The sequence below is a fragment of the Haemaphysalis longicornis genome, unplaced genomic scaffold (assembly GCF_048455015.1).
Source record: "Haemaphysalis longicornis isolate Haplotype H1 unplaced genomic scaffold, Haemaphysalis longicornis Haplotype H1 scaffold_93, whole genome shotgun sequence".
Lineage (NCBI taxonomy): Eukaryota > Metazoa > Arthropoda > Arachnida > Ixodida > Ixodidae > Haemaphysalis > Haemaphysalis longicornis.
In genome coordinates, this window is record NW_027526466.1 from 34,297 (window position 1) to 58,366 (window position 24,070).

At 49.9% G+C, this 24,070-nt stretch overlaps 1 protein-coding gene across 3 annotated transcripts in view; it reads left to right on the top strand.

The window, feature by feature from the left end:
* The window catches only part of LOC144154809 (activating molecule in BECN1-regulated autophagy protein 1-like), a 105,046-nt gene that overhangs the window by 25,471 nt on the left and 55,505 nt on the right, over nt 1-24,070 (top strand). For 2 of the 3 annotated variants that reach the window (XM_077685910.1, XM_077685912.1), the window contains exons 6-10: nt 1,035-1,165; nt 1,508-1,705; nt 5,145-5,280; nt 13,890-13,983; nt 19,752-19,859. In XM_077685910.1, coding sequence (XP_077542036.1) covers nt 1,035-1,165; nt 1,508-1,705; nt 5,145-5,280; nt 13,890-13,983; nt 19,752-19,859 — 667 coding nt within the window. Of the gene's footprint in view, nt 1-1,034; nt 1,167-1,507; nt 1,706-5,144; nt 5,281-13,889; nt 13,984-19,751; nt 19,860-24,070 lie in introns of all 3 variants that reach the window. The other variant, XM_077685911.1, reaches the window with a different exon arrangement.

The following is a 24,070-nucleotide window of genomic DNA, read 5'->3' on the forward strand; positions in this document are numbered from 1 at the left end:
TAAAGTGATTCATCACGTAGCGGTCAGCCATGACCCCGAACCCTGCTGCCTGTCTCCTCCCGTAACATTCACTGCAGAGGCGCACGGTATTCTACTGGCTTTGAACCACATTCTTCAAAACAAAATTAAGAACTCGGTTATGTACACAGACTCTCCGAGTGTCGTCTGAAAGCTTTTATCTGTGAAGGTCAGTAGAAAACCTAGTACTTTTAATTGTGTTTTAAGAGCTCTCTACTTGGCTTATGGCCTGAAACTCGTTGTCACAGTCTGCTGGGTTCCTGGCCGCTGCGGCATTGCTGGAAATGAAGCTGCTGACCGTAGTGCCGCAGCTTCCGCCCTTCGAAGCAGCATAGACATAAATGAGGTCCCATATCAAGATCTGAAACCTTTTGTAAAACGGAAGCTGCGGGACCACTGGCAGAAACAATGGGACAGAGAAGTAGAGACTAAGCTACATATCGTTAACCCCAAAATAGAAAAGCCACCTGCTGGAAGACATGACAGATTTGTAGAGGTAGCATTATGCAGATTAAGAATTGGCCACACACACATCACACACTCGTACCTTTTAACAGACTCAAACAAGTCGCACTGTCATCGGTGGAGGGGGCAGCTCTCAGTTCTTCATATGCTTATTGAATGCGAGATGTGCAACATAGAGAGAAAACGTCACTTTCATGAAATATACACTCATTGCATACCCTTGCACCCTTCATTATTTTTATCAGATAGTCCCATGTTTTCTTACAGATGTGTCTTTAATTACCTTGCCGATGTTGACTTCTTAAGGTACATATCATACTCCCCATGACCTCACTTGGCCTCATGTTCCGTCACAAAACAGTGGCGATATCGTGGGGTTTTTAACACCTTGCATGCCAACATTTCTTACTTTTTAATTATGGCCCTATACACCAACTTGCGTAGTTTACAGATCCCATTTTCATATCACCCCATGGCATCCCACCATTGTCGTGGCGCTATTTGAAAACCCTGAGTCGTCGTCATTGCAAAGCTGGGGTTACTGGCTGCAGGTGTCTGTGGAAAGCCGGCAGCAGCCGCAGCCGATGGCCAGCCCTGGTGTGGACGAGGCCCTGCAGCAGGCGCGGGAGTATGCACGCGACGTCACCCGCTTCTCCCAGCGCCTGCACAACCTGCAGCAGCAGGTCAGTCTCCCCTGGGTGCAGGCAGGCCATGCGTGCAGGCGGTCAGAATTGATCCCAAGTGCCAAAACATAAGTGCCTGCTTTCCAAAACTAAACTGCAAGGGGGGCTGGCCTGCCGCCTACGGCCAAGGCCTTGCGTATGCGTGGAGTTCCACTTGGCTGAGCCAAAGGCATGGACAGTGCAAGCTGGGACCCTCCGGGGATCTGCAGGCGGGGAATCCATTTTGAAAGGGGCAGTCCGTGGGTGGCCCCGCATCCAACGCCTAAACAATGTCGTTTCCACGTTTCACCTATCACAGCAAACAATTGGAAGAGCATTTCCGGAGGGCGTTATTTGTCCTTGCAGCAGCAGCAGCGAGGCGGCGGCAGCGGCGGCTGGGCGGAGGAGGGCTCGTCGGCCGAGGACGAGGAGGGGCCCGCCCCGCGCGTGGGCAGCGGCCGGCACTTCTGGGCCACCTTCTACCGGCTGCGCTCCATCTGCTCCCGCCTGGAGCGCCGCATCCAGCAGCACCACCAGCTCAGCTCCGCCGCCACCGCTGGGTGAGCAGGAGCACTTTTCAAGGGGGAATTTCATTGTTCCCTTGAGGCATGCGCATAGGAAACTGACTAACTGGTGGCCATCATTGAAGTTTGCAGCAGTGCACTGGTGGAATTTGTGGCCTCTTTCATGAGCTGGTTACTAAGGCTCTCACACGTCCTTACTCCATGACAAGAACGTCTTTCTACCTACAGCCAGTTTTCTTTCTCTCCATGACTTCATGGAGCGCCAACAAAACAACAAGGACAAAGGGGGCGACGGGCACATCCTTGTCGTTTTGTTGGCGCTACATGAAGTCATGGATTACCGCTACCAACTAGCCCAAACCCAAACTCTAATAAGCTATAATTCCTTCTCTCATTTCTTCTTTTAACACGAAAGTGTTTTCTGCCGGAGTACACAAACCTCACCGACGTCATATCCGTCACGGAAATGACATCACCAGAAAAAGTTCCATTGGCGCAGTGGCGCCAGGTTTCGAGCCCGCCGATCACTTTGGCTGCAACGGGAGGGGAGAAAGGCTGTACCGACTGAGCCATGAAGTCATGCCCGGGTAGCTTTATGTCCTTCCCTGTAACTTGTCCGTTCAGATGGTGCTGCTGTCTAGGAGAGGTGAAGCGAAGTGGTGCGTCAGGATGCTAATGAGCGCCGATAGTTGGCGGCTTGATAGGGCAGCGTGTAGCAGCGGAAGCTCCTGTGTTTACCCGTCCGCCGCCTACGTGCAATGCCGCTCACCCTTGTGGAATGCCGCCGCCGCATTCCACAAGCTGAGCTCGTAGCAACGCAAGCGTCTGGCGTACACAGCCACGGAGCAGGACCAAGCATGGAGCATTTTCACGCGGCGCGTTTTCACGAGCAGAAAACAAAACCCTGGATGTTCCTGTAGAACGAGCGACAAAAAGGGGAGAGAGAGCCCGTACGTCGCCGTCGCTTGCTCACTCAGCAGTCGGGCGCCTCGCTGACTCGTTCGTATCATCCGCCGGGCCGCGCAGGTCCGTTCGTAAGAGCCGAAATTTTTCCCATCGCAAACAATGCAATTTCGCCGCGACTTATCAGAAATTCGTATCATCCCGAAATTTGTATCATCTAGAATCGTATCGTCGAGATTCCACTGTAGAAGTAAAAGTTGCGCAAAACAAAATGCAATGGAGATGGCTGGTGTATAGGGCCAGGATGATTACACGTGATATGACAAGAGCTGCAGAGACTTTACCTTAGCTAATAACTTAAAAACACGTTGACTAGAAAACATTGGTTCGTCGGCTAAAAAGTATCATGGGTGCAGTGGAATGTGTTGTCTGTATAATTCAGGGAAATGTTTGTGTGTCGTGTTGTGTCAAGTGCCTTGCATGTGACTAGTATGTGGACTACGGATAGGTCCCTTCCACACCTGCTGCACATGGGTCGCGAAGGTCCAGTGAGCAGGTGGGAGTGCATCACGTGTGTGGCCTATCCGCAGCCTAGCCAGGGCGACTTCAGTGTATCTGTTGTGTGAGTCAGTTGTGTAGCATCCCAGTTGTGGTTTTATTACGTGTAGTTTGTTGTCTGTTTGCTGACTCCAGTGTAGTTGCCATGTGTTACGAAGCTGTCGTCTGATGTGTGTCTTTAGGTCAGTGTGCGGTACTGTTTTTATGTCAACTGTGGTCATGAGAGCAGCAGCACCAGCCATTTCATCGGCGGCCTCATAGCCAGGGATCCCACAGTGACCTGGTACCCAGCATATAGTTATTTGAAGATTTGAGGCATATGCAGTCATTATAACCTTTAAAAGAACATTGCTCACAGTTTTTAGATGGCCTTTCTGATGTCAGTGCCTGCACGCTTAGAGAATCTGTGTAAACGGTGGACTTGGGAATTTTATGTTTGATGATGTGATTTGAAATGAATAAGATGCCAGACGCTTCTGCAGTGTAAATACTGCTATGAAAATTCATTGTTTTAGTAACACTAAAATTTGGCCCATGTGCTCCACAAGAGACAATAGAAGCAGTTTTCGACGCGGCGCTGAAGATTTCTGCGCATCTGTATTTGTCCTGCAGGAACAGGAAGTGATGCAGAATTGCACTCCTGGGTACCCTATTTTTTTCTAGTTGTGTGAATGACAGGTTGCATGATATAGGACGAAGATGCCATGGTGGAATGAAATTATGGATGGGTGTCTTGTGCGTGTCTGAAAGGGGGACATTGAGTGCAGAAGCCTCCTCCCTCCCTCTCAGAGAGAGAGGTAAGGAAATAGATGGCCTGTTTAAAAAGAGTTGCAAGTTTTATGTATTGTTCATGGTACGATTAAAAGGATTGTTGGTGAGAGACACGATGTTAGATGCATACAGCAGGTCAACATACTCCCGCTGATGCCCTCGGCACCATTTGTCGCACTCGACATACAGACTCTCGACAGGGCTATTGCGGAAAGCGCCGCATGAGAGGCGAAGGCCAAGATGCAGCACTGGGTCGAGCATTTTCCATGCTGTTTTTGTTGCCGACCCATACACGACACTGCCGTAGTCACGCCGAGACCCTACCAAGGCGGTGCAAAGGCGCAGCAGGAGTTGTTTGTCGGCCCCATAAGATTGCTGTGAGAGGACCTTAAGAATGTTCATTGTTTTTAAGCATTTGCGTTTTTAAGCTGTTTGATATGCGGTATGAATGTAAGCTTTTCATCGAATAAAATACCTAAAAACTTGTGCTCCTTGTTCACAGGAATCGACACGCTGTTAAGAGTGATGTCTGGGTCTGGACAACACAAGAGCTTTTTCCGGGATTCAGTTTGAAACCATTCTTGTCAGCCCAGCTGGAAAGTTTGTTGACACCAAGCTGGACTTGACGATCGCAGATGGACATATTACATGATTTAAAGGATATCTGGATGTCGTCGGCATACATGGAATAAGAGATTGTTGGTGGCAATGCCTTTCCAAGGGCGTTCATCTTTACTATGAAGAGAGCGCAGCTCAACACATTACCTTGCGGCACGCCATTTTCTTGCACGTGAACCTTTGAGAGTGCACAACCGACTCTCACTCTCTGGCGGGTACTGTAACAGTTAAAGGGGAACCTTACCCAAGGAAAGCAACGGCAAAGTGCACTGTGGGGCACCTGAATGCGCATCAGCCCAGCCAACCAGCGGCCAGGTTTTTATTGTCATGGCAACGCCCAATTGAGAGAAACGCTTCAGTGAACGCGGCGGGCTAGAAAATTGCGTGTTAGAATCCATCGGCTGCTTTGTAGCACTGTCTTTCTTTTTCGGCCGTCTGTGCATTTGTGAGCGAGCGGTGATAAAAGAAGCGACCAGAAAGTGGAAGTTAAGGCTCGGCCGACGATTCAAGGATGCCAAACGTTGTGTCACTTGTGCTGGCACCAGCACACATTTGTTGGCCATTTGCGACTGTTCTGTGGGGAGGAAGCTCGGGGTGCAGCAGAGCAGCCGTTGTTGTTGCACAGGCCCTCGACCTCGAGGGGGGGCGACAGCCAGCAGTCCCTGTCCCTGGTGTCCCTGCTGTCCCGGCTGCAGACGTCCCTGCAGAGCCTCAGCAGCGCCGCCCTCACCACAGCCGTGGCCCGCGACCAGATACACCAGGTGGGCCCTGGGGCCTTCTTCCGAGAGGCCCAGTGTCGCTCCGTTTCAAGGCACGGGCAAAATATTGCCACAGCCTCTCCAGCAGAGGCTGCTATGTCGGGTAATAAATAATGAGGCCTTATTTCCACTGCATAAATGCAGACACAGAAAAAGGAGTGCTGGGAAAAATCCACCTACCACAGACGACTGGACAAGGAGGCTGTACTCAACAGCAGCGTCGCGACAAAGCGAACGCAGCCAGAAAGATGAATGCTGAAGAGCTTACGGTTGCTCATTTCTTTGCATCAGGCAGGGTTCCCATTATACGGGTTCCCAAAGATAGGCGATCGAGAAAGCAAACAAAGGAGACGAAGACAAGGCTAGGCACACATTTTGCTATGCCTGGCACGTAGCTGACGCTTCGAGCGTGTGTATACTGCATCAGAATCGGCACACATTGTGAGAGAAGGCAGAGTCCCAGTACTCTGCAGGGACCTCGTTATTCCACAACTCTTTCGTTGCCAAGGAAAATTGATTGATTTTCAGGGTTCTAAGCAGTGATTTCCCTGCACGCCCCCTAGGCGGTGTGTAGACCCCCCTAGTTTTTCTGGACACCCCCCCTTGAATCCCCAAATTTCACTCTTGTCAGTCCTTGTATGGACCTTTTTCAGTATCGATCTGCGCATGTGTGGGCTGCCCGTCTGCTATTCTTGGCCGTAGCCTCGGGCAAAATAAACAAAAGTGCGCCCCCCGAGCTTGCTGTTAGCGTTGCACGTTTTTATTTCCTTTTTTTCGACAGCTCGTGGCAAGTTCGTATGTGCACACAAAAAAGGCTTTCGTAGGAAAGGGGCAAAGTGGTTTGAGGCTGAGCACGCTGCGAGCACATTGCTACCAGCCAGGGAGTAGCGAAAAGCACTACGGAAGCTAATCCTGGCGTTTTAATAAATCAGGAGCGTACAATCGATGCCTGATTTATAAGTGCTGCATAATTCGTGTACTACCTAAACATTGTTTCAAGAACTCAAATTTCGTCACTGGCCCTGGTAACAAGTTCGAAAATGTCCTTATACGTTGAAAAATGGCGAGAAATTAAAAAAAAAAAAAAAAACTGAATGGTAAAAAATGAATTTCTCTAAATTTGTTTTTTTCTTAGATTGAATAGAAAGCACCGCCTCTCAGGTGTATATATATATATATATATATATATATAGAAAATGAAAAACGTACGTCACGGGGATAAACGTTTGGTTAACAGACGTCTATTATTTAACTAGTGGGATAAAAAACAGCTTTTCTAGTTTATGAACCCCCCCCAGAGCCATTGAGACACCCCCCCCCCCTTGATTCGATGCCTGGGGAAACCCCTGGTTCTAAGAAAACATTTTTTTTTTTGTGTAAACATATTGGTTAGTCAAATCGAGAGCATGACGGAATCCCATCTGGCCGGGAGGGTACATTAGGAACGAAAAAGAGATGCCGACCAGTCCAAACAAAACGTACTGACGTTTCGGCTTCTAGCACGGAAGCCTTGTTCACAATAAAGGCATCACCAGAAGTGGGTCGTTTAAGTGGGCTTGAATAATCGCTGCAAAGAGCGTGCGTAGATCAGGTTTAGATTTCCGTCGTTACGATTGACTGTGTTAGATGTGGTCTGAATGATTAGTGATTCCAGATGCAGCCGTGATGCTGTCACTTTTTCTGTTGCGACGATTCTTGCATTGTCCCAATCAATCTTGTGGTCATTCACGACGGCGTGTTCGGCTAAAGCATTGTTGCGGACACTCTTATTCTTTGCGTCACGTGCGTGCTGCTGCAGACAATTCTTATAATTTCCTGATTCCCCGATATACACGCCGCTGCAGTCTGCACAAGGTATCTCGTATACCACACCGGGGAAGCGCTCCTTGGGCTAGCGGTCCTTGACTCTCACGAGCTCATGGCGCATCTTTTTGGCTGGAACGTGGGCCACCTGCACGTCATATTCCTGTAGGACACGTGCCAAACATTCACTTGTTCCCGGAAGGTAGGGCACAGGAGCTCGCTTCATCGGGGCAGGAGGCACGTCCAGTTGTCCCCGTCGGGTCAGTTGGCTTTCCGTTGCGTTTATAAAGTGCCTCGGGTAACCGCAGCTAGCCAGGTCGTCCCATACCTTTGCCGTGTCCATCGCCGCATCCTCGGGCTTCGAGCACAATCTTTTCGCACGCTGCAATAGCGTGCTAACAACAGCCCTCTTGTGGGAAGCGGGGTGCACGGAGTTGAAGTTCAGGTAGCGGCCTGTGTGCGTTTCCTTGCGGTACACGCTGAAACGTGGCCTCTGGCCCTGCCAAGACACGAGGACGTCCAGGAAGGGAAGTTTGCCATCGGCCCCCTCTTCTGACGTGAACTGAATGGCACGTTCCATACTGTTGAGGTGGGCCAGCAAGCTGTTCGCCGCGTCTTTCTGAACGACGCCGAAACAATCGTCGACATAACGCAAGAACACTTTTGGTTGAGGGGCAAAGGAGGCTAGCGCGCGTGCTTCCAGCGCTTCCATGGTCAGGTTCGCCGCCGTGACCGAAATAGCGGCACCCATTGGAGTCCCCTGCCTTTGCTTGTAAAAATGGCCCATAAAGACGAAGTACGTATTGTTCAGGCAAAAATCTAGAAGCCTGCGTAGTTCTGGCACATCCATCGGTGATCTCTCGGGCAACGTCTCATCAGCCTCGAGAGCAGCTGCGCATACGTTGACAGCCAGGTCAATCGGAACGCTCGTGAAAAGGGACTTCACGTCGAGGGACTCCATCAAGTCGTCTTTCTCGATCACGGTGTTGCGAGTCTTCTCGACAAAATCGAAAGAATTACGAACGTGAGTGGTCCCTCTACCGACGAGCGGAGCCAGAACTTGGTGCAGGAACTTCGACAGGCTGTGCAGGGGAGAACGAGTGTAATCAACAATGGGGCGCATTGGGATGTCCGGCTTATGGATTTTTGGCAGTCCATAAAACGTCAGTACGTTTTGTTTGGACTGGTCGGCGTCTCTTTTTCGTTCCTAATATTGGTTAGTCACATACTGCAGTGACAAAAAATGCAAGCAATTTAACGCCCTTGGCAGCAACAGCAGTTTTAATGTTTTCATAAATAATGGTTGCAAAAATAAGATTAAATTTAAAATCTATGTCCAGATCTGCAAGAAAATTAAAAAAAAATTATACATAGAAGTGTGTACACGGGCAGGACAGCAAAAAAAAAGACAGGACGAATGCATGACCGCCACTAGTTCATTGAAAAATTTTACGTGCTTACATACCCACACCAGCACTTTTGCAGAAATGTCACCGTCTTAATCGCATACAAGAGCGGTTTAAAAATTTGTACACGTTTCCATACAAAGATATAGATGGTTCACCGATACACTGTTCGACATGCTTTCGAATGTAGAAGGCCTAAATTGTGTCCCTTGCCACCTGTTCTCTGGCTTTTGCTAAGTGCTTTAGTCTGATTAAGAAACAGCTTGCATGGCTTGCTTTCACATGCTACTCAGTGGTGCGGAACGTGGGAGCCTGTTTTGTTCCGCACGAACAACTGGGGTTCCCTTAAGCGGTTCTTTAGACAGCGGCCCGACCGATGCCAACCCTCCCGCATGTGAGCGGGACCATGTACACCACCCCGGTTGCGCACCTCACATATGGCGTTGCATGCCTTTCCTGGCAAACTGGTGTTTTTGTCCACTCCTTTCAGGATCTTGAGGAACAGGCTACGTCTGAGAACCGACTAGGCCAACAACGTGCTTTACCGAGAGAGAAAAAAAAAATTGTATATAACAAATCACCAGTAGTAAAAAAAATTTAGAGCATTTCAAAAACCCATCCTAGAAGAGAAAGCGCATAAAAGGCGATTGGTCTGATATATCAAGAAATGTTATCATGCGTGGTGAAGCCCACCCTCCATTTGAGTACAGTCGAGTCCACTTATAATGATACTGTTTATAGCAATATATCGGGTACGGGTGTAACGATGAACAGCTATGGCACCGTCCGCTTTTGTACGCTTTTCATGGGAAAATAAACCGCTTATTGCAATGCTCCAGGGCCGCAATATCGGATATAACGATTGAATCGGGTTACAGCAAGCACCGAAAATGCGAGCTGCTGCTGGCTCTCCACGCCAACCACGCCGACGCCATGCGCCGCGATGCGCCTCGCATCCCGTCCACCTCTCAGAAAACTAGTCAACTGTGGCGCTTACGAGCAAGCGAGAGGGGGAGGGGATCCTTCCAAACCCCCCTCCCGATGCCGCCGCTTTGGCCCCGTCCTCATGACTGCTGCTTTGAATTTGACTGGGCGCCTCTTCAACTACGTTCATTTTTCTGCAGATCAGACGTCAGGGCCGATGTTTTGGAAACGTCCAAGTGCCTCACTGAAGAGGCGACCGTCGCGCGGATGCGTGCTGCAGACAGCGGTGGCAGTGACAGCTCTGACGACGCGGTTGCACAGCCTACTCGGGTAGCACCTTTGCAGGAGGCCCAATGCGTGACACAGTCCCTCGGGGACTTTGTTTCCACCAAGGACCCTTCGCTCAGCTGGGTGAAGCCCCTAGATGCTCTTGAAAAAGATGTGTGCCAGCTTCATGTGCAGCAAATAAGGCTGACCCAGTATGGCTTCTTTTACACAAATTGGTAGCAGTGTAACCTTACTTGCCTGGAAATAAAATGTTTTGAGCTCTGCTTCTTCTTTTTATTTAGCAACCTGCATATCACAATCATCGGCTATAACGATGGGATTTCCTTGGCACTTGGATATTGTTATAAGTGGACTAGACTGTATGTGCAATTGTGGATGGTTCTCTGGAAGACATCTGGTGGTTTGGCATTATTAGAGGCACCAATTACAGTCTAGTTCACATATAACAATATCCAAGTGCCAAGGAAATCCTATCCTTATAACTGATAATTGTCGTAAGTGGGTTGCAAAAAAAAAAAAAAAAAGACTTAAACAGAGCTTAACCCATTTTATTCACAATCAAGCAAGCTGGTACTAGTACTCCTCATTTGCAGAAAAGAAGCCATGGGCGCACATCTTTTTCCACAGCATCTATAGGGGCTTCACCTAGCTGAGCAAAGGGTCCTTGGTGTGGAAATGAAGTCCCTGAGGGGCTCTTCGGCAAAGGTGCAACCTGAGTAAGCGGTGCAACTGCGCCTTCACAGCCATCGATGTCCCAGCACATATCCGTGCAACGATCGCCTCTTCAGTGCAGCACGTTTCCAAAACATGGTCCCTGATGTGCCATCCACAAAAAGACGGATGCAGTGGAAGAGGCACCCCGTCAAATTCAAAGCACTGTGCAGCAAGTGACCCAACAAGCGAAAGTGACCCAACACGAATGAGAGCGCGAGGGTCGGCGGAAGGGGGGCTTCGAAAGGAACACTGCTCCTCCCTTTCTCTTCTTGCCTCCTTGTAAGAGGCGCAGTCGACTCGTTTTCTGACGGCTGGAAGGGATGTCCAATGTATACTCGTCCGCATGTGAGCGGGATCATGTACACCACGCCGGTTGCGCACTTCACGTATGGCGTCGCATGTCGTTTTAGGCAACCTGGTGTCTGTTCCATTCCTTTCAGGATCTTGGGGCCCAGGCCAGCCAACTTGTTAGGCGCAGAAAAAACGATAGCCACATTTGTGAGGTTGTGTGCCACTCGATGGATGTATGGAACCACCACCGGTTTCTTGCGCCTAAGGCCGCCTGTCCTTTGGGGTGTGTTCCCTTTCAACTTGTGAAGCAAGGACTTGGCCACCGCTGTCACATCCATTAAGGGAAACCCAGCAGCAATCAATCCGGCAACCTGAGCATCGAAACTTTCCTGAATCTTGTGATGGCAAGATTTTGCTAGTGCTCCTGGAAAGCAAGAAGAAGCAACTGCCCTTTCTACTGTCTTCCTTACCTTTACGGTTGTTGCCTTACCTGTCTGCGCACTCGAAGACAGTAGAAAGGGCAGTTGCTTCTTCTTGCTTTCCAGGAGCACTAACAAAATCTTGCCATCACAAGATTCAGGAAAGTTTCGATGCTCAGGTTGCCGGATTGATTGCTGCTGGGTTTCCCTTAATGGATGTGACAGCGGTGGCCAAGTCCTTGCTTCACAAGTTGAAAGGGAACACACCCCAAAGGACAGGCGGCCTTAGGCGCAAGAAACCGGTGGTGGTTCCATACATCCATCGAGTGGCACACAACCTCACAAATGTGGCTATCGTTTTTTCTGCGCCTAACAAGTTGGCTGCCCTGTGCCCCAAGATCCTGAAAGGAATGGAACAGAAACCAGGTTGCCTAAAACTACATGCGACGCCATACGTGAAGTGCGCAATCGCGTGGTGGACATGATCCTGCTAACATGCAGGCGGGTATACATTGGACAAACAGGCCGCTGTCTTAACGACTGTATAAGGGAACACCAGCAGAGTATGCGTAATAAAACTGGATCCCACCTTCCGCACCATTGCATGGCTTGTGCAAGCCATGCGAGCCATTTTTGACTCAGTCAAAGGTGCTGAGCAGAAGCAGAGAACAGCTGGCAAGGGAATTAATCGAGGCCTTTTTCATTCGAAAGCATGGTGACAAGTGTGTAAGTGAACCATCCATATCTTTGTATGAAAATGAATATGAATTTCTAAACCGCTATATCATGTGATAAAGGTGGTGACATGTGTGCGCATGTGCTGGTGTGGGTATATTAGCATGCTCCATTTTTCAATAAACTAGTTGTGAGTCTGCGCCCGTCCTGTGTCTTCTTTTCCTTGTCCCGTCCGTATGCGCAGTTTTAAGTATGCCTACAAGTAAGCTCGGCTACAAGTAAGTTCGGCCAGCAAACCCTTGCCAGACTTGCGACGCAGCCTATATTGGTGAAACCGGAAACTTCAAAAGGTGCCTAAAGGAGCACAAAAACGACTTTGCTAACGGCCGCACCCAGCTAAACACCTTGGCAGAACACCGAAACGTAACCAGTCATGTCATCGCTTGGGACTCAGCCAGAATCATTGCCACCGAGAAAATATTATCAACGCGCCTACTCCGAGAATCATTCCACAGCCAATCAACCCCGCACGCTCTTAATTGGACGCGTGGGCCATTCCTACCACATACGCGTGCGCTTTGCAACGTTCCACGCATGTATAATTACGGCCGAGCCCCTTTTCGTTTCATATGTGAACAATAAACCCGTACGGGCCCCGAAACGTCATTTGTTTTTACCTATCGTTTTTAGCTTTTTGGCGAGTGTCAGTTTGTTCGCGGAAATGTTATTTCCTCGCCAGACGAGTTTTCGTCGAACTTTGGACTACTATAACAACGATAACAATGTAGCAACGATAACATGTAAAAAATGTGCGGGAGGGGAAAGATGCGGAAGGCTTCCTGGCAAGACATTGTTTGAATTGCAAGGACTGTTTGCCAGAATTACAACACACTCACCGTCATTATAAAGTGCAAATCACAGGTCGCGTGAAATTGTAGAATCCGAATGGATTTTAACGCTTGGTGAGGCATGCGTCACCTTGTCTGAGGAAGAAATTTTCTACGCATGCACAGATAAGCCTTAGGTTGGATGGCTCTATGTATTGTCTCTCTTTCAAAATAAAACCATTTGTTAGTTCAGTGCAGTCCTTGTCGCATATCTGTCTCTGTCTTCGTGTTTTTCTTGCACTGTTTTGCTTAGATTATGTACCAACACACCCAGTTATTGTGGGGCTCGACTGTATATGCCAATCGGGCTTATTTAAGAGCTGCTTGCGCAAGCCCTTAGAAAAAATGACAGGGCCTGCAATGACAGGCCTCAAGTTGTCCCATGCAAGAGATGCACTCTTCAAGTCTGTACGTGGACAATATCCGCAAAGGTATCGAGTCGTGTAATGCGTGTACACGTTGCTGGAGGGAGTCAAAGTCGAGGGGACAAGGGCTTTTTTTTTTTCCGTTGAAAACTGACACCTTGTGAAGTTGCTGGTGAAGCTGGTGTGAAGTTTGTGGGAAGCTCACCAAGGAACGGGGCAATGAGTGTGGGTACCACGGCAAGCATTGTGCACTGTTTTACTGAGTTGTGGCACGGGTGATGTGTGCTTCTAGGGGCCAGTTCCAGAGAGGACACAATGGCCTCGCGACATGTGCCACCTGGTGGGGTGGAGCACAAGAGAGGGGCGACGTGGTGTGGGCAGGCAGAAATGGCTGAAAATGGTTTCGACGCTCCAAAGGGGCCTTTGTAGTAAACAGGCAGAGTCACTGTATCGAAAGCCGGTCTGCAGTGGGCCCCCCTGTGCTGGGGCAAACAAGGACAAGCTGGCGAGCCTGCCGTCCGTAGGCAGGAAGTGGGAGTAGTACTCGAGGCTGCTGTCTTGAAAGGATAAAGCTGATACTCTCTAATTTTACAAGCAAGCTTTATTAGGTTTGGTTATTCATTGAGTGTGTGGCCCAGTGTCTCCTGGGTGGTGCCCCTCAGTGGAGCAGGGGGCATTTGAAGCGGAGTTTGGCGACTAGCCTACATGTATGGAAGAGCTCTGGCAAACAAGGAGGTGTATCAGTGGGAGGGCGTCGGGATGTTGTGGGAAGGGTGCTTTGCCTGGGGTGCATGCAGCAGCGCAGGTGTGCTGAGTGGGGCCCCGGCGGGGGTGGTGCAGGTGCGGCTGCGCATCACGGAGATTCTGGAGCGGCTGTCCAACGTGAGCGGCTACCGGGCGCGCCTGACCAGCATCCGCGACCAGATCTACGAAGGTGGGCCCTCGTGCGCGCAGCTCTGTGGCGGCTCGGGTGTGCGCCTGCCTGTGTGCCACTGGTGGTGCCTCCCTCTCTGGCCTCCTTCTGCTCCTTCCACTAGCCCTGCTGGGCCCCCAAGGGGACGAGAGGCACCACGGCTGCTGCCAGGCACGGCAGTAGTCAGGCTCTGGCCAGGCGCGTCTGTGGCAAACCGCTCTGCACCAGCAGGGGCCTTCTTTAGCCACAACTGCTTCACCGCGAGGCGTGAGGGCGGTCCCTGCACGTGTAACTGCGGCAGCGGGCTGTGCGTCGGAGGAGCCGGGGCCAAAAGGCCGCCGCACGGATCCTGGGGGAATCGAGAGAGGGTTGACGTGGCCCGGAGGTTGCCTTGTGGGGGGAAACGCAGTCAACTCGGCCTGCGGGATTAATTGCCAAACCTGGTTGGGTGCCACCAGAGGGCAGCAAGGAAGAGGCTGCTGCGTTACCTGGCCAGCACCCTAGAGTGCGAGAAGCGAAGCCACTGTCCCCTGGGAGGGGCCACAGAAATGCTTGGCGTGCGTCATTGCTTGGTCAAAATGGGGAACACTCTCTGGAGCCACCACTGGTAAAAGGGGTCGAGCAGCGGACAGAAAAACCCCCAGGAGGGGAGGACCTCCAAGGGGAGAAGAGGGGGCTGACATTGCACATGGCCGCTTTCCCCCATGCAGCGACCTCAGTCTCAAACCCCTGACTGCCCTGACAGGCTTTTAGGGTACTGAAAAAAAAAAGAATGTGTAATGGGGGCATGCTATTTGTACAAGGTATGATCATGGCAGTTGTATACAGTAGCCAACCGATTTTCATACCTGGAGGGGAACGAAAAATAGTCCGAATGAAAGAGCAGTCAGAAAAATCCGCCAGTTGCAAGAACGAGCTTTTATTTCATTTAAATAGGACTGAATTAGTCGCGAATGGTTCGGGACAAACATGATGTCGCCACGTATGACCCTGGCTACGTATGACCATTTCCGGCTTTTGAGATTGCTTTCGCCGCAGAATATACATGCAAAATAATGGCCTCCAAGATGAAAGTTTGTTACCCCAAGTTAAGCCAATCCCCATGCAATCTGCAGCTAGCCAGGTGGCTTACTGGCATCCTGGGGTCGCGCCATGGCTCTGTTGTGGAAAATCTCGCCCAGGAAATCCAACTTTTGGCTTGATTTTGTCCGAAATATTCGTTGTTCATATACGTCACTCCTATGAAGTTCGGAATATCCAGCAAGTCAGAATTTTCGGAGTCCGAAAAAACGGTCGGCTACTCAAAACCCCGCAATAACGAAATGCCACGACTACAAAATTCTCGCAGCAACGAAACATTTTTGGATCCGCACCAAATGTCCATAGAAGCCCATGTACCCGTATTTACTCGCATAATCCTCGCACTTCTTTTTCGGAAAAGTCAATGCGAAGTTAGAAGTGCGAGAATTATGCGGGGAAAAAAATACGGTGCACAGTGTTGCCAATTTGCCTTCTGCCAATCCCGCTAAATGTAGCGGTCGTTTTTTGTATATGTAAGCGCAGTGCTGCCAACAGCAGCTATTTCTTTTTATTTTATAATTTACAATGTAAACAGTATCCCGTCGATCAGCGATCATGAAATCGCCGCCTTTGCTTTCTGGCGTGCGCCCTATCTCGTCGTCGTCATGTGCGTGCCCTTCTTGTGAAGCTCGACAGTAACGCACGTTGAAGTTGCTGACGCCGAAGTGCCTGCCTGCGGCGCGGTTGCCGTGATCGATCGCGTACTCTATCGCTTTCAATTTGAAAGCGGCAGTGTAGCTGGCGTTCTTCCCCATGGCGAAGCGGCACCAAGCACAAAACAGACATCAAAAAGTTCTGAGAATGGCAGCGAGCTATCCACCACTGACGCGAGTGACTCACTGACTGCTGCTGCTCAACGACGCGGCGGCACGACAGCGGGCTGCGCGAACGTAGTCCAGTTGCGCGCACGCGAAACCGGCTCAAGGACAGTGTGAGTAGCGTGTTAGGGCGCCTGTTAGGGAGTAGCCATGCAGGTTGTTAGGGCGCCTGGATGGCCTTGGATACACAGCGCTCTCCGCCGAAAGGAGAGGCGGCGGGGGAGGGCGCGCGTTGGAGAGCCCGTGCACCATGCGGGTTTCGCGAGCAGGCAACTTTCGCCTCTGCAAAGTTGGGGGTGCGAGGATTATGCGAGGAACCAAAAAATCCAAGTTTTGGTAGTTCACATTAGGGGTGCGAGGATTACGCGAGTGCAAGGATTACGCGAGTAAATACGGTATTTCATATCACTTGGCAATTAAATGATGTTGGACAGTGATCCCATGTTAGCAAAATTTGCTACAACCTAGGTGAAAATATTTTTTCTTTCTAGCTGGAGTATTGCACCAGAAACTCCATCCATCTAGAAATCATTCTAGAAATTTTCTAGCTGAAGGAGCAGCTTCTTTTCCAGCTGGAAAACTTCGAATTCATGCTGGAATGTGGAAATTTCCAGCTTCTTTCTAGCTAGAAGTGTTTTTTTTTCTTACTAGTTTAAGCAGTTTTACCAGCTGGAAATGTTTCAAGCTTCATTCCCAACTAGAAATCATTTTTCTAGCTGGAGCCTTGCCATTTCCAGCTAGAATCACCATGATTTCTAGACGTAGATTTGTAATTTCTAGGATGCAGGCAGTAGGCCTACTGCTAGGCTGCAGTAGGCCTAGCAACATTCCTAACCATGTGGACAATAAAAAACCACAAAGGCATAAATGCTGGTTGATTGGTTTCACTGCACACAACAAAAATATTGAGCTTCCGGCGTATTCCTTGAGCCGAGAGGTGCGAGACCTGCAACACCGGTAATACTTTTTACGTTAAAGGAGCCATGAAGAGAAAATGCAAGTTGGTTTTATTTGAAAGATTTCGTGTTTTATAGTGCCCCCAGCGCTTGTCTGGATACAAACGGTGCTTTATTCACTGAGAAATTAAACAATTTAGGTTAAAATTTTGATTTTCCCGCTCAATCGTGCGTTTTCGTGGTCCCAAAAGACATCACTGAAACCGACCGCTCTGCAGCCTAGAGTACCTTCATTCACGCATCCGCCGTACAGGGTAGAGACACGTATACGCTGGCGCCGCCATTTTCAGTTGCTCGCTCGCCGCCGAAGCAAGTCATTGTGTCAAAACCGCGCTAAAATTATCGCCGCAACGCGGTTTACTGAAGAAGTTTGAATCATATTGTCTGTTTCGCGTTGCTAGGTCTCATGGGAAACGAAAATTATAACGCGTTGAGCCCGTTGGCCCAATTGCGGCGGCACGAGACCGTTCAAAGGTTGTCTCCACCCTGTACAGCGGTGTTGGTTTGTTCCCGCGTTTCTTTACGTTCCGTAACCTAGATGGCGCCACCATACCGTGGCAGGCGTTTGGTTTGTTTTTGCCCGCATTTAAACCTGGCTTGTTTTTGTTCTGGGAGAAAATATTCGTTCCCTGAAACAGTGCTCGCTCGACAAATGGGGTCACGTAAGACACCGTTGCTTGCGTCAATCGGCCAGTGTCGTCTGAGACAACCCCAAGCCCCGTAGTGCTGTGCAGCGAAACCAAGCATGCTGTGCGCAGTACGAACAGCAGAACGCATCAGTACTTCTATGTTTACATGTGCTTTCGTAACTTCCACTGTTTGTCCCATCATTCTTATTGCTTTGTAAAGAATGTGCCCTAAATTTAAGCGCAAATCGCTCGTTCGTCTAGTTTGTAAGCTCTACCTAATTTGCGCCTGCTTCTGCCAGCCTCCGCCAATCGCAGAGCTTAGCTCATGTGACATCATAGGTTTTGTTGCGGGAAATGAGCTGGTGGGTCGCATGACCATTCCCGTTTTTCCTAATTATGTAGCTTATTTGAGCGAAGTTTACGTTAAAAGTGGTGTCAGTATGATTCTAACGAGACAATCTTTTGAATGAACCAAACTTGTGTTTTCTCTTCATGGCTCCTTTAAGGCATTAAATAGGAATGTAACAAAGAACCCACAATGAACAGCTCATCAACATTCCCCACTTGTACTCGAACTCCGTGTACACGGGGCTTGCACTGATGAAGGCTCAGTTCTTTCAAAAATCTTGTGCACAGCTCCATGTGACAGGAAATGTACCTTGGTTGCCTTGCGTGAAGCCCCCGGAAGTCACCGCCCAAAAGTCTGCTGCGCTCCCTGCAGGTGATGCACTTGCTATGGAACACCATCTCTGCCCGATATCAGAGCACCTATCGGAAGACCGTCCTTCTCGGCACCATTTTGCTTGCCAGGGGGCCAATTCTCCAAAACGGCGGGCCGTCGCTTTGAAACGACGGGGTAGCGCCATTGAAATGTATGTGTTCTGTGGTTGGGGCCGCCGCTTTGAGGTGGGCAGCAGGAAGTATGAGCTGCAAGAAAAGCACTGTGGCAAGGACGCGAAGCGACACCCACTGCCCTCCGTCATTTCACTTGTCGCTTCGCGTCCTTGCCACAGTGCTTTTCTTGCAGCTCATACTTCCTGCTGCCCACCTCAAAGCGGCGGCCCCAACCACAGAACACATACATTTCAATGGCGCTACCCCGTCGTTTCAAAGCGACGCCCGTTTTTTAGAGAATTCGGCCCCATGTTGTGTGTACAAAACTGTCGCCCACAATCAGTTATCTTGTCAAAAGGGGTCACCGAAGTTCTCATTTTCTATGTAGTTCACATTTTATATATGGTTGTTACGACGGTAATTGGAATATGGTTGTTACGACAATGGAACGCTTTGTATTTTTTTTTTATGAGCGAACCGTCGCTCGGTTCGCACTCAAACTTCAAGCGAAGGTCACATTTTGTGGTCTATTTTGTTTTGTGTTTTATGGTCTATCTAACACCGACGGTATTCACCTGTTGTGTTCTGAAAATAAGCAAAAACGATTTTCGCCTGTGGGAAAATGGCAGCCAATTCTGATGTGCGAGCCAGTGCAAGCGGATCTTGGAACAGCGGCGCCACCTGGGGTATGCAGATGGTGTTCTCGCAAGCCCCAGAGCAGGAGTTTGTATCGCTGCAAGGTGTGGCAGCCATCATTGCCCAAGCCAGTGGCCCAAGTGGAAGAGTTCGGAACTGTGTGCAGCTCACTACCATTTTGAAAAGCAAGGCTGCCACTCTGTGGGGGTGCACAGCAAAACGAAGCAGTGATGGCAGCAGCCTTTCCAGCTGTTGATAAAGTGCGCAGTTTGTTTCATGAACAGCATTGGAACGACGAGTGTCTGGCAGAGGCCATCTGCAGAAGCTGCTGGACTTTGCTTGCACGCTCAGGCATGATCGGGGCTGGGCACCGAGGGATGCCTGGGATGTGTCAGACATGGTGGGGTCGTCGGTAGGCGCTTCTCGTAGTTTGTGAGCTGAGCTGTGAAGTTGGTGCACGGAAAGGCTCGCAAAGTAGTACGACCGACCCCTCGAAATAAATATCCGGTTTTGGGGGGACTTTCCCGTCGTTTATATTTCATTCGCGTGGCAACGAAATCCTCGCAGAAGGGAGTTTTTTTGGCTTTCCCCGCTGGCTTTGGTGTGGCGAGGTTTGGCTGTAGAGGGGGCAAATAGGTGCACCCGTTAGTGGCGCTTGCACGGACATTGGCGCGAGTTGGGAGGAGAAGGCAAGTGCAGGCCCGTAGAATTGCGCCTACCTGTGCAGCCTGGTAGGCAGCCTCGTTCCTGGCATGGCAGCAGTGCAGGTGTGAGTGGGCTGCTGTTGCGTGGCACTTGCCAGTGCCTCCAGTGGACCCCTGCTCTCTGGTGCGCAGCGGCTGCAGCGGGCCCCCCCTGGCCAGGCCCCCCGTGGCAGCAGGAGCCCCCCCAGCAGGGAGTGGTCGTCCAGCACTGGGACCTGGCCTACTGCCTCTGGCTCGTCGGTGAGTGGGGGCACTATGGGCAGAACGGCGGTACCAGAAGGCAAGCTGCGTCGTGCGGAGGAAAAAAAAAAAAACGGTGGAGAGCGAGAGTCTTTTTTTTTTTTCAGTGAAAAAAAAAATGTATGCAGAGAACTCGTGTTGCATCCAGCGCCACGTATAAGTTTTTAAATCAAACTAAACAATTATTTGACAGGTTTTACAAAACTTTACATAATGAAATAAAGAACTATTTAGTGCCATGGATAAGGATGAATTTAACAAACAAAGCTTCTAAGACCAACTGGTAAGCAGTGGGCCGCCATGAGCGCCGCTTACAACGGGAGTCCATCAGTAGAAATTTTCATCACAAAAAGGACGCCCCTAATCGGCCCCGAACGACACACCTCTCTGTTCTAGTACACTGTAATGGTACCGGAACTCATCAATGCCATCCTCCTGGCCATAGGAGAACGCCGGCTGGGGCTTTTCATGAGAGATCGCGCATACATAGCTCCTTGTGCGCAGGGGAAAACATGCCTGAAGTCATTTGGGGGAAAAAAATTTGCCCTTCCTCAAAAAGATTACCAAAGTCGGCTCAAGTCACTGAGTGCCCTGTGGAAAATTTGGAACTTCTGCTACTGTAAAAGAAAAACTACTGCAGAAGCTGCCCTAGTTTTTTTAATGTGAGGATTTTACGTGCTCTCAAATGATTTAACGCATTCATAATTTGCCTGCGAAGTGAATTCTTCTTAATAAAAAGTTTGAATTGGAAAAATTTTAAAGAATGGGCCAAATGTGGCGGCGCCTTTTTCTTCTGCATCTAAACAAGCTAAGTGGCTCAACATTTTTAGTGCTATTTTTCTATTATTGCCCAATCTTCAGGTCAATTTTAGTTTCTGGGCTCAAGGCGGTTCAAATTCGAAAAAGCACTCTATTGAGCTAGGAATAGAATGCACAAAAAACGATTGTTGAGCACGAAAACCAATTTGCAGAGTGTGTCGATTCCACTGTCCTGTGGAAAAACGAATGTATGCCAAACGGGACGATGCCTGAGTGAAAGATTAAAAGACCATGACTATGGTGTACATAAGGTGATTGGTGGCCACTTAGTTGTCCACTGTCAGGGTAGCCGAGGCTGCGCCCCGATCTTTCACAAAACACAAAGATGAAATAACCCGAGAAATAGTTGAGGCTGCAGAAATGGAGTGCCAGAGATTTCTTGTCCCGCAGATAGCACGTGTGTGTGGCACATGGCGTTGGTGCAGTGTGCTTGGGTTATCTCCAGCTTCATGTCATTTCTGCTTTCTTGTATTCTTTGACTGTCAGCGTGTATATGTGGCATGACGAAAAATAAAAATTCAGTTGTTAGTCAGCGCCACTTTCTTGTGTTTCATCGGTGTTGCGCTGTTCCCCTCTTGGGGAACAACCAATTCGCTTGGGCCTTAAAGGGGCCCTGAAAGGCATTTTGAGCACACTAAATGAAGTAGCGCAATCGTTAGATTGGGTCGTCAAGGTCATCTGGGCCAAGTATTACCGTATTTACTCGCGTAATCCTCGCACTCGCGTAATCCTCGCACCCCTAATGTGAGCCAGCAAAACTTGGATTTTTTGGTTCCTCGCATAATCCTCGCACCACCAACTTTGCAGCGGCGAAAGTTGCCTGCTCGCAAAACCCGCATGGTGCATGCGCTCTCCACCACGCGCCCTCCCCCGCCGCCTCTCCGTTCGGCGGAGAGCGCTGTGTATTTAAGGCCATCCAGGCGCCCTAACAACCTGCACGGCTACACCCTAACAGGCGCTCTAACACGCTACTCACACTGTCCTTGAGCCGGTTTCGCATGCGCGCAACTAGACGGCGTTCACGCAGCCCGCTGTCGTGTCGTGTCGCCGTCGTGGTCCCGTCGTTGAGGAGCAGCAGTCAGTGAGTCACTCGCATCAGTGGTGGATAGCTCGCTGCCATTATGAGAACTTTTTGATCGCTTTGTTTTATGCTTGGTGCCGATCTGTTTGCTTTGTGCTTGGTGCCGTTTCGCCATGGGGAAGAACGCCAGCTACACTGCCGCTTTCAAATTGAAAGCGATAGAGTACGCGATCGAACACAGCAACTGCGTCGCCGGCAAGTACTTCGGCGTGCCTGGCGGCAATTTCATGATCGCTGATCAACGGGAGACCAGGGAGACTGTTTACGATAAGATAAAAAGAAATAGCTGCTGTTGGCAACACTGAGCTTACATATACAAAAAACGACCGCTACATTTAGCGGGATTGGCAGAAGGCAAATTGGCAACACTGTGCACCGAATTTTTTTTCCCCCGCATAATTCTCGCACCCCTAACTTCACATTGACTTTTCCGAAAAATAAGTGCGAGGATTATGCGAGTAAATACGGTACTCTTTTACGCGCAGCGGAAAGCTCACACTTTTGTTGCAAAGTTTGTCGCTTTTTTCTCACCCTTTCCTTCGTGTTTTTGGACGCCGCCATCTTCACATGTCTACATCATCGATTCCCAGATCTTCGTCATGAGCTAGACATCCTGCTATTGGGCGGCTTTTTCACGCACTTCCGGCAAAGAGATGAGTCGTCTGCTCAGCGTCGACTCGCCGGCTGATCTGCCAGCGTAGTGCCGGAGTGCTTGGACATTTTACAACAAACAAAACAAGTGTAAACAAACGCTTAACCGTTCGTATTGAATGCAACACGGCCATAACACGACATGGATATTCTCTTACCGCAGTACGTTCCATAAAGAAAGCGTTGATTCCATAAAGAAAGCGTTGAAGCCCCGTGGCACTTCTTTCGTGCAATCGCAGAGAACGCCCTGAGCTGAATGCCCGGGTTTGACGGATACATTTTTTTCCACTTCAAAACAATCCAGAGATGCGTTTCGAACGAACACAACGTCACAACATGCGTTGCAAGTCTGAACCGCGATTGACAGACGATGGGTTGCCTCCTCCTGCCCGTCGCAAATTCGGCACTCACCTCGCGCGCGGTTTGCGGGGACGAACAGCAAGTCACTTAACTCTGGCGCGCAAGCCGAGATGGCTTTTAGCCAGGCACACTGCACATACCCCATGCGAGGTTGAGTCGTACGTCACTCGAGAAAGATAATCCAGACCATGGGAAGCACTATCCACCCGCAGAAGCACAACGTCGCATTTCATCGCGAAACAAAGGCGTCCACAACACACACACCATCGCCTCCTGTAATGCCAAACGCATCTCACACTTCCTAATGAGAGTGAGTGGTACGTCTGCAGTGCCCACATGTCGCGAGGTGGGGCCCCGAGCTGAACCGGGATCACGCAACCGTAACTGACCTCTGGGGCGGTTTGTGCCTTGTTGCCAAGGCAACCGATGTTTGAGATCGTCAAAGAAAGGCGCTCGCTCCAGCGCTAGAAAGCTCAGAGCCGCGCCGGAGCATGTTTTGCCAACGTTGCCGCTCTCCACCACGCGTCGCCCCAAGCTGAACTGGTCACATCATTGAAGCGTTTTGTGCACGGGTTCTGTATCGGTTTAAAATGTATTTTTCACATGGCGCCGGCAGGAATTACCACCACCGCAAAATAAGACCCGGCACCAGCTGGGCCACATCTGATACGGCGCTTTTTGGATAAACAGTGCGCGGTGCATGAAAGGGACCGAGCGCAAGATCCTCCCCAGCGGCTGCGAGTTCGCCGCCGATTAAAAGTCACGTGCTGCACTGCAGCAACGCACACCGCGAAAGGGCAAGGCCAGGCCACCGCACACATGCGGCCCGATTTTTCGTTCGCTTATCCATCCTTGAGCGGAGTGCGGAATTCATGGTGTCAACAAAACTTGCCCGTAGCAGACGGCAGTCGGAGGAGCGTAATGCGGAAGTACGTCACCGATGACTAGCGCAGCATCATGGGAGGGAGTGCTCGCGCGCCGTCAACAGTTGAAAAGAGGAGGAAACGCGGCGCGGCGATAATGCGCGGTTTTTGATTTACGATTTCTCAGCTAATACTCATCGCTTTAACAAAATTCTTGCGGGAGGAGATTGCTAATACATTGTCTTATTTGGTTACATGTACATCCATGCATCCGCGGAAGGTATTTCAGGACCCCTTTAACCATTGCAATCTCTACTAATCAGTGTGTCGAACCGAAAAAAATATTGGTTCGGTTACGGTTCTGGTTCAGGCGAAATCATTTTGTTCCGGTTCAGTTCTGGTTCGACAAAATCACGTACCGAACCGGTTTGCGAACG